Raw genomic sequence first — 13,303 nt, forward strand, 5'->3', positions numbered from 1 at the left:
ATTTTAAAGGCCACCTGCTAATAGAGAGTTCCAGGCACACTGTGATAAGGAGTTGTTGACAACAGAAAATCCCAGAAAACAGACACATACGCACAGACTAGCTAACCTTAGCAAAAATAAAATCCAATGAGAACGTATAATAATCATATTTTCGTTCATATTTTTTTTATCAAATTTATTTGGAAGCTGGCGTGTGTGTGTGTGTGTGTGTGTGTGTGTGTGTGTAGGGGGTGGGGGTTGTGTATGTATATGTGACAGCCCACGCACAGATCCTGACTGCAGCCCTGGACATAATAGTGGAATAGAGCACTTATTAATTTGATTAAGAGCACTCAGTAACCAAAGGCGACATAATCCACGAGAGGAGAACTTGCAGTAATCCTCTAATTGGCTAAATAAGAAAAATATATCTGGAGGACGAGAAGAAGAAGAAGAACGTGCAGAGTTCACGGCCAGCGCACTTCTCGCGGGATCACGTGGGATTCTTCCTGCACGCCAGTCATCTGCAGGCAGCCTCCCGTTGTTTTTTGTCTTCTTTCCCTTATTATTTTAACAGCGGAGGTTGTGAGTTGGTGACGACGAACGATCATGTGGCTCTTAGAGTGTACATTTTGACAACAACGTTTCTGGTGAACTAAAACAATTAAATAAATAACCGCTGTCTTACATACAGCAACCTTTGACACACATTGCGCTCAATTATTTTTAATTTTCTTTTGAAAACTGTGGCCGCCAGACACTGCAAAGGTGAAGCAGCAGAAGCTGCAGCAACAATGACACCAACAACAACTACAACAAAAACATCGACGACGACGACAACATCACGGGAATCGGACAACAAACATCCCAGTGGATGAACCAGTGGCGGCTCGTGGCAGCGCTGGAGATGCTGGGCGGGTGGGGGGAGGGAGGAGGAGGAGGGGGTGGGAGAAGGGAAGGGAAGGGAAGGGAGGGCTGGTGGGTGGGTGGGACAAAAAAAAAAAAAAAAAAGAGCGTTATAGAAAGGGGGATGCTGCAGCCCCGTCCCCCCTCATATCTCACTCCACCCAGCCCGAGAATAAAACAGCGCCGGTGACGTGCGCGCAGAGGAAGCACCCAGCAGTATGTGCGCGCCCACGGGAGGGGCCGACAGAAAATGGCGAGTCTGTGCAAAAGGCAGCAATGCACGATAGAGAGGCGCGGCTTTCGGCAGGAACTTGACTCTTGGAGGCACAAACTCATTCACTGTGTAGGTAAGCTCTCTTGCCCTTGTTGTGCCGTGTGTGTGTGTGTGTGTGTGTGTGTGTGTGTGTGTGTGTGTGTGGTGCCGTCCCGGCTGCCGGGCTCCGGGGCTCCGGGACTCCGGGTAGTTCCTCGCCCCCCTGCCGCAGCGGTGGAGCGGTGCGGTGGTGGAGCCGCTGCTGCTGTGGGCTCGTCCGGCCGGCGAGGAAGCAGCGGCGCCCGGCTGTCACTCCTGTTTTCTTCCCCCTCTGCTGCTCCGCTCCGCACAGCGGCAGCGGCCTCCCTCCCACCGGACACATCCGTTAAAATACATCTCTGTAGAAATATATATTTATATATTATATACGTATGCATGTGTTCCGCTTCAAGTTGGTGCGTTCGCGCGCGGCCGATCGCAGGTGTCTCACCTGCCCTCGGTGGGCTCGCGACGCTGTTGGCTGTTGTTTTTATGATTTTGTTTTTTTATTATTACTATTTTGGACTGAAGTCCCGCTTGTCAGCGGGTTGTGGCCGCGAGGAGGTGAGGGGGAGGAGGGGGAGTGGTGGGTGGGTGGGTGGGGGATTTTTTTTTTTCTTCTCTAGACATTATTCTATAGCTGTTTGTTTATTGTAAGCAGAGCATGTCACGTGCTGCAGATGGAGCTGCGACTCGGCCAATCAGCTGCGCCGCTATAGGCCGGCCCGTGCACGCGTTGCGCGCCGCCGGGTTGAGATTTTGGTCAGAGGAGGAGAGGGAGGGGGAGGAGGGGAAGGGGGGAGGTGCGCGCTCCCAATCTCTCCAAACATGACGCCCGCCCCCACCAACTCCTCCCCCTACTTCCCTGGAAATCGGCTTTTGGGAGCGCGCATTGCTGCATTGGGGAGAAATGTCAGAGGGAATAATTGGAGTGTTTTGTTTTTTTTTTGTGTTTTTTTTTTTTCTGAGGATGGCGAGGGCTAGTGCGGGGTGGGGTTGGTAAGGGGGACTTGTTGAGAGCAGTTGGGGGGGGGGGGGGGTTGAGGATTTGTGATGGATGTTGTGATTGATGTTATCTGGCATGAACTGCTGCTGCTGCTGCTGCGGCGCCACACGTGTTTGTCACGTCGGATTGGAGCAAATTAAAATAACAAAACACACACACACGCACGCACGCACGCACGCACGCAAGCACACACACGCACAAAATAAAAACCGGACTCGAGTCTTCGCCCCCCTTCTGCTCCTCCTCAGTTCTCCTTTTTTTTGTTAATGCGTATTTGGGGATTTTCTCATCCATACATCTCCCTCCTCCTCCCCTCCCCCTCCCCCCATCTCCTCCTCACCCCTCCCAATCCTCCATTTCTGGTGTGTTTCATTAGCTGGTTTAATCCGGTTACACCGGCCCGTCCCGATGTTATGGCAAGATTATCATCCACTCCTGGGCCGTGATCTGCTAACCTTCCTGCGGGTCTCCTCGGCTCTCCGCAGCGGCTCCTAATCTGGCTTTTATCGCCGCCGCTTTGCCGTCCCGTGTGTGTGTGCGCGTGCGTGTGCGTGTGCGTGCCTGTGTGTGTGTGTGCGTGCGCGTGCGCGTGCGCGCGCGCTCGCCCTCTCGCTCTTCATTTCTTTTTTGGACGCACTGGCGCGTCCAGATGTTGCGCGCTGACCCGTCACCCACTTACGCAGCCGAGCGCTGCCTAATACTCCTCCCGGCCTGATTCCTGAATCCGCGCATCCGGCTTTTTAGCAAGAAAAACTCCCCCCCCACCCCCCCACTCCTCCCACCATCACCACTCCCGTCATCTTTCTCCCCCTCCTCCTCCTCCCCCCGTCCCACCCACCCACCCACCGACCAACCAACTGCCTCGGCCTCCTTTTAATGAGACAACGTTTGAATTAAAAGGCCGGATAATCTGTGACCTCCAGTTGTAGCGACGTTGTAGCGGCGCCGCGGCCATAAGGAATCACCCGCCGCCGTGTCAACAAAAGGCTTTTCCTCCTCGGCCGCCGACACCGCCGGCAGTCAGCAGTCAAAAAAGAAAGAAAAAAAATGTACCAAAAAAAATAATAAAAAAGGTGTTTGCACGGCGGTAATGAGCTTTGACCTGCCGGCCGCTAACGAAGGCGGCGCTGCCCTGTTCCTGCTACATTTGTGGCCTAATTAGGAGGCGTTTTAATGACTTAGTGGGTCACTGGGTTTGAGTTAAAAGCAAAAGAGGAGGGAGGGAGAACGGAGGGTGGTGGAGGAGGAGGAGAATTAGGTTTCGCCCTTTTTTTTTAGAGAGAGAAAAGAAAAGAAAAGAAAAAAGAAGTGTGACACAATCTGGAGGAGCTGCTGGTGGCAACACTCCCCCGGTGGTGTTGGCTGTTGTGTTTTGCTGTTTTGTGTCCAGCAACTGAAAGTCGTGCACAAGGCAGCGACAATAAACAGGGCGAGCAAGAGAGAGAGAGAAAGAGAAAGAGAGAGAGAGAGAGAGAGAGAGAGAGAGAGAGAGAGAGAGAGAGAGAGAGAGAGGGAGAAAGAGAGAGAGAGAGAGATAGAGAGAGGGAGAGGGAGAGGGAGAGAGAGAGAATGAAACAAACCTGGAATATGTGGCGATGATACCAGCGGGGATCCAAATACCGCCGATATAATGAACTCACAGTTGGATATTACAGCTTACTTAAGCTCCATATGGGCTGTCTGAGTGTGTGTGTGTGTGTGTGTGTGTGTGTGTGTGTGTGTGTGTGTGAGACGGCTTCCTCATTCCTGGTGCTCTCACTGTGCGTTATGAGTTTGAAGGGCCCGGCGGCGGCTATCAGTGGGACGTGTCTATGTGTTGGTGGTCCAGGATTCTCTCCAGTCTGGAACATCATGAGACAACTTCAGTCTCCCGACCAGCTGGAGAGCCTCTCTCACACAGTCCCCTAAGAATAAAAAAAAACAGGAGAAAAAAAGAAAGCTTTGAGGCGATGAAGAGGAAGAGGATGAGGAGGAGGAAGCTGCTCTTCATTCATCCAGTTTTGGCTTTTGTTGAGTTACAATTTAAAAGTCATACGTGGCAAAATTGAAAGCAGGAAGTGTTTGTTTCGTACAGCGTCCATCAGGATTATTCAGGAACATCAGAAATATTTTCCCATTTTTTAATATTTATAATTTAATTTACATTTCATATTTTAACTCGACATCCTGACATTTTTTTTTCAAAAAGAAGAAGAAAATAAACTAGATTTAATTGCGTGTCATCCGTCAGTCACCTCCATCTGTCACATGCGCGACGATCGCCGGTGTCAGAAATGTGTTGTTGACCAGGCGGAATGTTTTCCAAGTCCCCTGGATTCATCCGACACGTCCGTCTGGAAAAGAGCCCGGAGAAAAACACTTGGCAGGCAATTAATTGGCTGAAGGCTGATAGGGGCGGAGCATCATAAAGGTTGCTAATAAAGCTTAGCATTATTAGCTGCTAGCTTTACCGACTTAGAGCAGAATCTGTGGACACATGTCGGCTGGCTGGACGTGTGTGTGTATGCGTGTGCGCGTGCGTGTGTGTGTGTGTGTGTGCCACCTTTGAGAGACTTCTGCGGCCGTGAGATCGCTTCTCTTTTCCTTCTCAACTTCACGGTGCTTCTGAAAGGTGGCGCAAGTCGAGGAGGAGTCACGGAGGAGTCTGCAGAACCGCCGGCGGCACTTCGTGCACTTAAGTTTTCTTCGACTCCCGAAACCATTTTCTTCCTCTCGACAACCCATCTGCGATGAAAAAAAAATCAACAACTACCAGACGTGATAAACAGTCTCATACTGTGTGGCTCTGGAATCGTTCAGATCATCGTCATCACATCGCAAGCGGGTCGGATGAAGTCCTCGCAACGCCCACTTTCACTAGCAGGGCGCTCGCTGGCCGTGTAGCGCTTCACTTATAACGAATTGATGATTCACTTTTTCTTTTCTTTTTTTCGTTTTGTTATGTTTTTCTTAAATTTGCAAAAATCAATCAGGTTGAATTAATCATTTTAGATATAAAATCGAGTGTCTTCCACTTTGTTTTTCACAATGTTAGCAAACGAGAGGAGTGAAAACGAGTGAAGTGTGAAAAAGAGAGTACAAATTATGTTAGCAAATCAAACAAATTAAAGTTGCAGCACAAAAATTGCTTAATTCCACATTTTCGGGCTATTGAATTAAACACCAACTTCTTGGTGTTCTTTGTTTGACTGACCCGCCATTGGTTCACCCTGACTCCTCCCCCCTCAGCTTTTCCGCCTAAGACACAGAAAAAAAACAAAGAAGCCGTCATTTAGCGGAAGATGTGTCTTTTAGTCTCTGTGGCCCGATTAATCAGCTAAGTGTCGCCGCAGCAGCCGCTGCCGCGACGGCTGCTGCTGCTCCGCCACCTGCCAGCGCTGCCACACACCAACTGTGTGTCCGTCCCCCAAGGTCGAGGTTACTTTCGGCGGTCCCTCACTCTCTCTTTCTCTCTCTCTCTCTGGCCCCCCCGGGGAAGAAAAGTGCGGCGGATTAAAGGGCCGCGAGGAGCCGCTGCAATAAGAGCGCGTTAATGAGAGCAGATGTGCAAACATTAGCCGCCGCCGCCGCCGCTTCAATCCAGGAAATGGATCAGAGCATCGAGGACTTGCAAGAGTCATAAATCCTGCAAGGCCTCACACACACACACACACATACTCACTCACTCACACACCTACCTGGGGTGAGCAGTTGCCCCCCTCCACACACACACACACACACACACACACACACACACACACTTTGTTTGCTTTGAACTGACCAATGAGAGGAGTGGTGGTGGTCCAGAGGGGAAGGAGATCTTCCTCCTTGGCTTTTTTTTTTTTTTCAGTCAGCGGACAGATGGACACCCCCAGAGAGCTGCCCGTTGGCCCGCCCGCCACCTCTCATCCCACTAATTCTTCTTCATGGGCTCCTTTTGAAAAAAGCAAAACAAAACGTGGCACATTTACGTTCGGCCGGGGGAAGGAAGGTGGTGGCGCTCCACCGGGTGGATGGGGTGCCAGCCAGCGCTGTAAATCTGCAACACTGCATATGCATGTGCTTAACGACAAGCGCGCGTGTGTGTGAGTGTGGGTGTGCGTGTGCGTGTGCGTGTGTGTGTGCGTGTGCGTGTGCGTGTGCGTGTGCGTGTGCGTGACTATCTAGGGGGCCGATCCGTGCCAACCCAGGGGCCCCTGTGGGCGAAGGGCGGCTTCTCTTTGGGGAGGAGGACAATCTGTGAAATAAAAAAAAAAACGTAAAATACACCACTGGCACCAATTGATGCAGACAGAAGGTCTGTGTGTGTGTGTGTGTGTGTGTCGGTCCTGCTCTTTTCCAGCGACACCCTGACTCACGTTCAAATGCGGCTCCATCAGTTTGATCTGGCAGCAGCAGGTTTGAAAAAAAAAAAAAAAAAAAAACCCGCTGCTAAACGTCGATCCAATTGCATCGTTTCATCCTGTGCGCTCTCATCACTCCCATTTTATTTTTTTTTGCTTCTGGTGAGAAAATATATGTATTTTTCATCTTGGTTTTTTTTCTCATTTTATTTAATTGCCGTCGATCATTTGAGTCAAACTTTTGCTTCAGCACTGTGTTGACGGCTTTGAAGTTTAAATACTTTTTGGGTCTTGGGGGAAATATTGTGCTGTCAGTCTGTTTTTTTTTTATGTTTTTGAGAAGGCATGTTTTTTTTCTATTATATTTTGTTTAGTCTGTGTTTTGCGCCCGTCGTTTCCTCCCTCGAGATCTCCCACAGTGGAGCTGATGGGAAAAAAAGACTTTTTAATTATTGAGCATTGGAGCGAAAACAAAAGCAAAGGTCCTTTTGAAAAAAAAATCATATCAAAAGCTGATAAGTTTTGGTCTCTGCAGTCGTTTTGAAAGTGAATGAAGCTCCTCCAGCTCTCCGATCGGCTGGAGTTCATCCAAAACCACAGATTTAATTAAATTCTCTCCGCTGAACGCTTCCATTCAGAGCGGATTAATCAATTAATGGGATCAAATTACAATCCAACTATTTTGGGAGTGGAAAAAAGGCTGGAAGATGTTGATTCAGTGTGAGTGATTCCATTGAAACACACTCGGCACTCGACAACTTCCTGTGTCGGGGGTTGGAATGCTGTGACCAATAAGTCAGACGCTAAATAATGACATCAACACTGTCGGTGTGGCACAATTTGACACGTTTCACCGCCAAAATACAAAAGAAACACAAAATGGCACAAATGTCTTGTGGTAAATATTTTACTGATAAATATTGTAATTATTATGATTTTAATTAAACAATCTCCACCACCCATTCACATTTGTGCAGCAATTATGAGGAAAAACAAACGTCGCTCCTTTTGATTCGTTTCAAAAACTGGGGAAGTTTTTTTTTAGCCACAAAACATTATTTTTGTCTATTTTTTCTTCACGCTGGTTGAAATTATTGTTGTAAGGAGAAAAATGAGAATGGATGAATTAATCCGCTCCATTTCACACTGCATTGTGGAAAAAAAAGTGAACAATATAGTACCGAGGTGTATACACTATATTGTGTATCGCAAAACCTCTTGACCATGACTGGTAAAGATGATTTTTTTTTTATTTAACATAATTTGGTCTTGTGATATGTGAGAATATACCAGATATTTTGAGGTGAAATTAAAGAAAAGCCCATTTTTGGTAGTGTGACTCAACTAAATATGTTGATGATACACTCATTTAAACTAAAATAAATATGTGAATAATTGGTGATTTCAGGGCTTTTAATTGCTTTGTTTTACAGAATCCTCACGGGAATCCAAAATCAGACTTGACATAGAATCATAATATATTTTTTAAAAAAAGAATCAAGTGTTGAACCTTTAAAGATTTGGAAGCCTCTCAGGCAGAAGCAACACTTGCTGCTTTTCTCTGTGTGGCAGCGGCCAAAGTCCAGCACTTACTGGAGGGAGACTTTGGCCCGCACACCGGCCAAAATGTATGGAGACATTCCAGTGTGTGTGTGTGTGTGTGTGTGTGTGTGCGCGTGCACGCCTTGTCTCGGTACACTTCTTCTCTGGACTGTGTTCATGCGGGCACACGCTCTGCACTATATGGGGCGTGTGTTTGGACTACACACACACATACACACGTACACACGTACACACACACACACACACACACACACTGGGAGAGAGAGAGAGGTGCTGAGGCTTTTCGAGCAGCAGGAATGTTTACTTGGACCCGCCTTCGGTGAATTCCTGCTACAATAATAGGCGCTTTTGTGCGGAAGGTCATATTTGAGTAATTTGCTTTTCATAGTATTTGATCAATGGAGTGCGAGTGTATGTTTTTCCAGTGTGTGTGTGTGTGTGTGTGTGTGTGTGTGTGTGTGTGTGTTGAGGCCTGGAGCCCTGCTGAGGACGGAGCTGCAACAGTGGTACGGAGCAGCGCAGGGAGGCTCCGGGCCCCTCCTCTCTCCTCCCCTGGATCCAGTATTAATGGAATTAAAGTAGATGTGTGTGTCACTGCCACTGTCATTAACAATTAATTAATACTAAGTAGAGCCTCGCCGTTCCCGAACAAGGGGAAGCGGCTAATGAGGCAATAATGGAGGCGAGCCGCGGCGCTAAGCAGCGTTAAGCTGTCATGGTTCAGGGTTTAAAGGGACAGTCCGCGAGTGTCTGTCTGCTTTGGATGGTTGGGGAGGCATCACTGTAAAAACTGTTTTGTGATTGGATGTGGAATCAGGTGGCAGGTCAAACTCCCACTGGAAGAGGAAGTGATGTCTACAGGCTGCAGCAGTTTTAATACAAGTGGCTCTGAATTCACAGGGGAGATTTTATTCTGTTTTTCACTTTTTAAGAAGGACTTCAAGGACTTACATATCATTGAGTAGTAAACCAGAAGGATAATTATCATGTCACAAATTTTTTTTTTAAGTTTTCACGTTCTTGTACAAAAAAAACTGATTATTTTTGTTGTCGTTCTTCAAGAAAAATCATAGCCATTTCTGAAACTGTCACAGATGAAAACAGACGCTAATATTGAGCAAAATTTCATTGTAAAAGCGAGGATCAATAGTTTAATTAATATATTAAATAGATAATCTGTAATTGATTGTGTATTTTTAATCACATATATTATTTCTGCAGTTGAATGGCAGCAGGTATCAGACTGGACACCAGTAAATACAAATAACAACAGCAGTCGAGTCCCGATAGCAACATTTACCTGAACTGTTTGCCATGTTAGCTCCTGCTCGAAGTTTATCCAAAAAAAAAGAGTGAATTATCATTTAAAGATCGTCAGAAATGACATAACAAATTGATTAAACTGCACAATGATAAATATTTAATTCAAAATGACTCAAACGTCTCGAAGTGTTGTGACCGTTACACACGTCGTTAAACAAGATGTTGAACTTGTAGCAACGGCGTTTTGCGCTAAGAAATAATATCAGGAATAATTTGATGATTTATTAAATTCCATTATATGTTTGTGTGCGTGTGCTTGTGTGTGTGGGCGTGTAATTAACGGTGAGCTTGTTTGTTTAACGGCGTGGTAGCCCGCGGGCCTGGCGGTGTGCCAGCACGCTGCCACCCACAGGTGCACCATGGGAGCTGTAGTTCCTCACGCGGGAAGGGAGGAAGGGAGGGAACAATAGGCGAGGCGCCAGGAGATGGGGGTTGCGGGGGGGTTATGCGGGAGGGGGAGTTCCGCCTGTTATTGGATGGAGCCGTGAAGGAGGAGGAGGGTCGCACGACAAACGGCAGCCAAACAATGAGGTGATTATTTGCAATTCAAAGAGCGAAACAAAGCTCTGTTACGATTTGGCCTTCAACACCAGAGCGTGCCCAGAGAGGAGCCTGCCACCGCCCGCCGGAGTCTTTGGCTTGAAGGATCACAGTGAATGTGTGCAGGGACGCTGATTGGTTGACAAATGAAGACGGCAAAGTAGATTTGATGAACCTCAGTTCAGAAAAACACTTCCTGACTTCCTGGTAGAACGTTTTGATGGATTGACTGACTTTTAAAATCGTAAAGTGACATAAAGAATTGCAAATTGCATGGGTGAGTTTTCCTGCTGGAAGCAAAACTGGTTGGTTAACAACGTTGTTTCAGGCCAAAGGTTTGAATGCGTCCGTGGTCCGCGACAAGAACAAAGGATTTTCTGCTTCTGTTGAGATTTAAGTGGCCAATCATCTCTGCGTGACACGTAAACAAAGTCAAGTCTCAAGTTTAGAAAATAAAAGCCACTTATCTTCCCTTCAAAAGACAAAAAAGTTGTTTGAGGGTTTCAAGTGGAATTGTGCTGGTTTCTTGATCAGAAGCCAACGAGTCTTGGCAGGAGAAACGTGTTGCCGTTAATTTGATGCCAATTGAACAGACTCAGACCAGATCGGTGGTGGCCGCCAACTCCTCCTCAAGTCTTTAGTTCCACCTCCTGCACCTTCAACACCTTTGCCAGGTGAAATTTAAAAAGACCTGGAGATGTCAAGTCCTCGGCCTCGGTATCCTGGGACGGGACTCCAGTTGAAACCAAGACTCGCCTTTTGTTCTACCGAGTCCTTGTCTGACTGTGGCTGATGAATGGAAACAGACAGTGGTGCAGATGGTTCCAGATTCTTTGGCTCTCCGAGCCTTTGCAGACTCTCGTGCCAGAACCCTTCGGCCCTTTAGATGTGCTGAGCGAGTGGAAGCCTTTGTCTCCGCCATGTCACAGAAATCAGCTCGCTTTCGGAGTCATCGGGAACGCCGCCGTGTCGACCACAGCGGCGGGTGGGGAGGCGGAGATGGGGGTTGGGATTGGGGGTGGGGTGGTGTTGCAGCCATGTTTTCTGTCACTCAGAAAACACAGGAGCCTTTGTGAGGGGAAGACCTCGCTAACCCCGAGGAACCGTGACCTTGTTTTGGAGGGTTGGTTCCTCCAATCCGGACCAACGGCAGCAGCTCTGACGGACGCGCTGATCACCAGGCCCTTTTGGAAAAAATAGAGCTGAAGGTGGAGCTGGACACCAGGCGTCGCAGTTGGGGACTCGGTGGTAGAGGCCTGGAACTCCCTGGCAGGAGTGGAGGATGTCGAGGGTGACGAGACAAAACCTCACAAACCTCTTGTGTTGTGTGTCTATTGGCCTCCTCTAGTTGTCCTTCCAAACAGGACCAACCATGTTCAGTATCCAGAAATACTTGCGGCTGAAAGCTGCTGAATAAGTAAGAGAAACAACTTCCTTTCAAGGGGCCATAGCTAGTTTGTCTGGTAAATGTTGCATAAAAACGTGACATTTTGTTGCAGAAACACGATGGATGATGTTTGTTTTTTTTCTGAATCAGTAACAATTTGCATTACTTCATATTTTGATGTGTTGTTTTCAAAACTGCATTCTCTTTGTTTTTGACGCAATCGTTAACAATAACGAAGAGGGGTCGATTAGACATAACGAGATGCACGAACGTTACATTGCGTGCGCACGATAAATACGTGAACAATCCTACCCAATCGACCTAAAGGAGTGAAACGACAACGTGTCACTGCAACACAGTCACACACTGGTGTACTTGTGTCAGGAGCCGTCTCGACTGAACGTCCCCGTCCAGGATCTCGTGTGTCACTCATGTTGTTATCGCAGTCTCGCTGCCTCCATGTTCTGAACATTCATATTGTCTGAAAGCACAAACAGCTCCGTTAAGTGCGTCTCGTAAAAAGAAGGAGCGGGTTTGGTGAAGCGAAGCGCCACGTCGTGGAACATTTTCCTTCCTTTGCGCTGCCGCCGCCGCCGCCGTTGTTGGCGTCCTCGAGGTAACACTGGGACTTTATTGCACATAATTACAGCCGGTTTGTGTATGAAACGAGGAGTGTGACCTTTTGTTCCGCCACCTCAGTTCCCTTGCAACAATTCTCAGGGGTTTTTGCCAAAGACGCCGCCGCAACGCTTTCAGTTTGAAAAGGAAAATTCAAGCAATTTAGATTTTTTTCATTTGAAAACGCAACCTTCAGTCGTGCTGGCGATAAAAACCTTGCCTCTGCGATCTTTCACCCCGCACGAAACTTCTTCCTCCCTCCCTCTCGCCACCTCACCACGTCTTGTACTGCCAGCCAGTTCATTACTTCATGTTTTACTTCATATATGTATGTATATATGTATATTTCTTTCAAGTCCAGAGGACAGAAAATGGTCATACAGTTTTCATTTTTATTGTTCAGCCAAGAACAAAACCGTGTGTAAACATCAGATATGGATCAGTTCAGTTAATCACCAGTCTGTAAACACTTGATTATTTTTTATTGGCTTTTCCGGCCACCTGATACCAGTTATTCACCTGTGTGTGTGTGTGTGTGTGTGTGTGTGTGTGTGTGTGTGTGTGTGTGTGTGTGTGTGTGTGTGTGTTACTTTGTTATCTGTCCCAGTTTATTTAGTGTGATTGTTGCTGTAGATTGATTCATATCCCCTAATCAAAACATACAGTGGTTTGCTGTTGAAATGGTTGTTCGCCAGTTTGGCCAGTTAATTGTGACTATAGTCTGACTTCTAATCAGGTGCTAAAAAAAACAACAACTACAAATTGCAAATGGAGATCAAATACGGTGTTAAAAAAGAAACAACACGTCACAAACACACACACACCACCACCACCACAATGTTTAAATCCTAGGTTTCAGGAAGTCAGTAAAAGACACGTTGCAGTCGTGACACTGACGAACGAGGCGGCAACTGGATCTGTGTTAAACCGCTCAGTTTATGACCAGAGCAATCAGCATCAATTTGAGGAGGCAAGAAGGCAGGCGGAGCTACAGTGAAGGGGTTCAGCTCGAACAGGAAACAGGAAACTGCTGCCACCGACCAGCACATTTCCCTAGTGTTATCTGCTGTTGGTCCATGAATCAGAATCTAATCTGCAATCTGGTTTGTCTGGTTTGTACCAAACTTTGATACATTTGTAGCACCGACCGAATCATCTTTCGGTGCCAAATTCTGATCCCAGAAAGTGAATCTCGACGTTTGCCACCCGGTAATCATTTGGCATCAAGATCTAAAGTGGTTGTTGAGTGGAATTTGCCTTTAAGAGGCGGGAACTTAAGACACTTGCAAATTTTTTTGTTTGATGTCAAAATTAGCTATTTGGATTTGGAAAAAATAAAACTTTAATGCTGTAACGGCAAGAATGTG

General features: G+C 47.1%; 1 protein-coding gene across 1 annotated transcript in view; it reads left to right on the forward strand.

Annotated features, from left to right (window-relative positions):
• Positions 1-958: 958 nt before the first annotated feature.
• lcor (ligand dependent nuclear receptor corepressor) overlaps positions 959-13,303 on the forward strand; it is a 59,238-nt gene continuing 46,893 nt past the window's right edge. Inside the window, exon 1 of the mRNA XM_076048755.1 lies at positions 959-1,232. Within this exon, the coding sequence (XP_075904870.1) occupies positions 1,136-1,232 (97 nt within the window). The 5' untranslated portion in view covers positions 959-1,135. The remainder of the gene's footprint in view (positions 1,233-13,303) is intronic.

The sequence above is a fragment of the Nelusetta ayraudi genome, unplaced genomic scaffold (genome assembly GCF_046127955.1).
Source record: "Nelusetta ayraudi isolate G7.1 ecotype Tasmania unplaced genomic scaffold, CSIRO-AGI_Nayr_v1 ptg000109l, whole genome shotgun sequence".
NCBI lineage: Eukaryota > Metazoa > Chordata > Actinopteri > Tetraodontiformes > Monacanthidae > Nelusetta > Nelusetta ayraudi.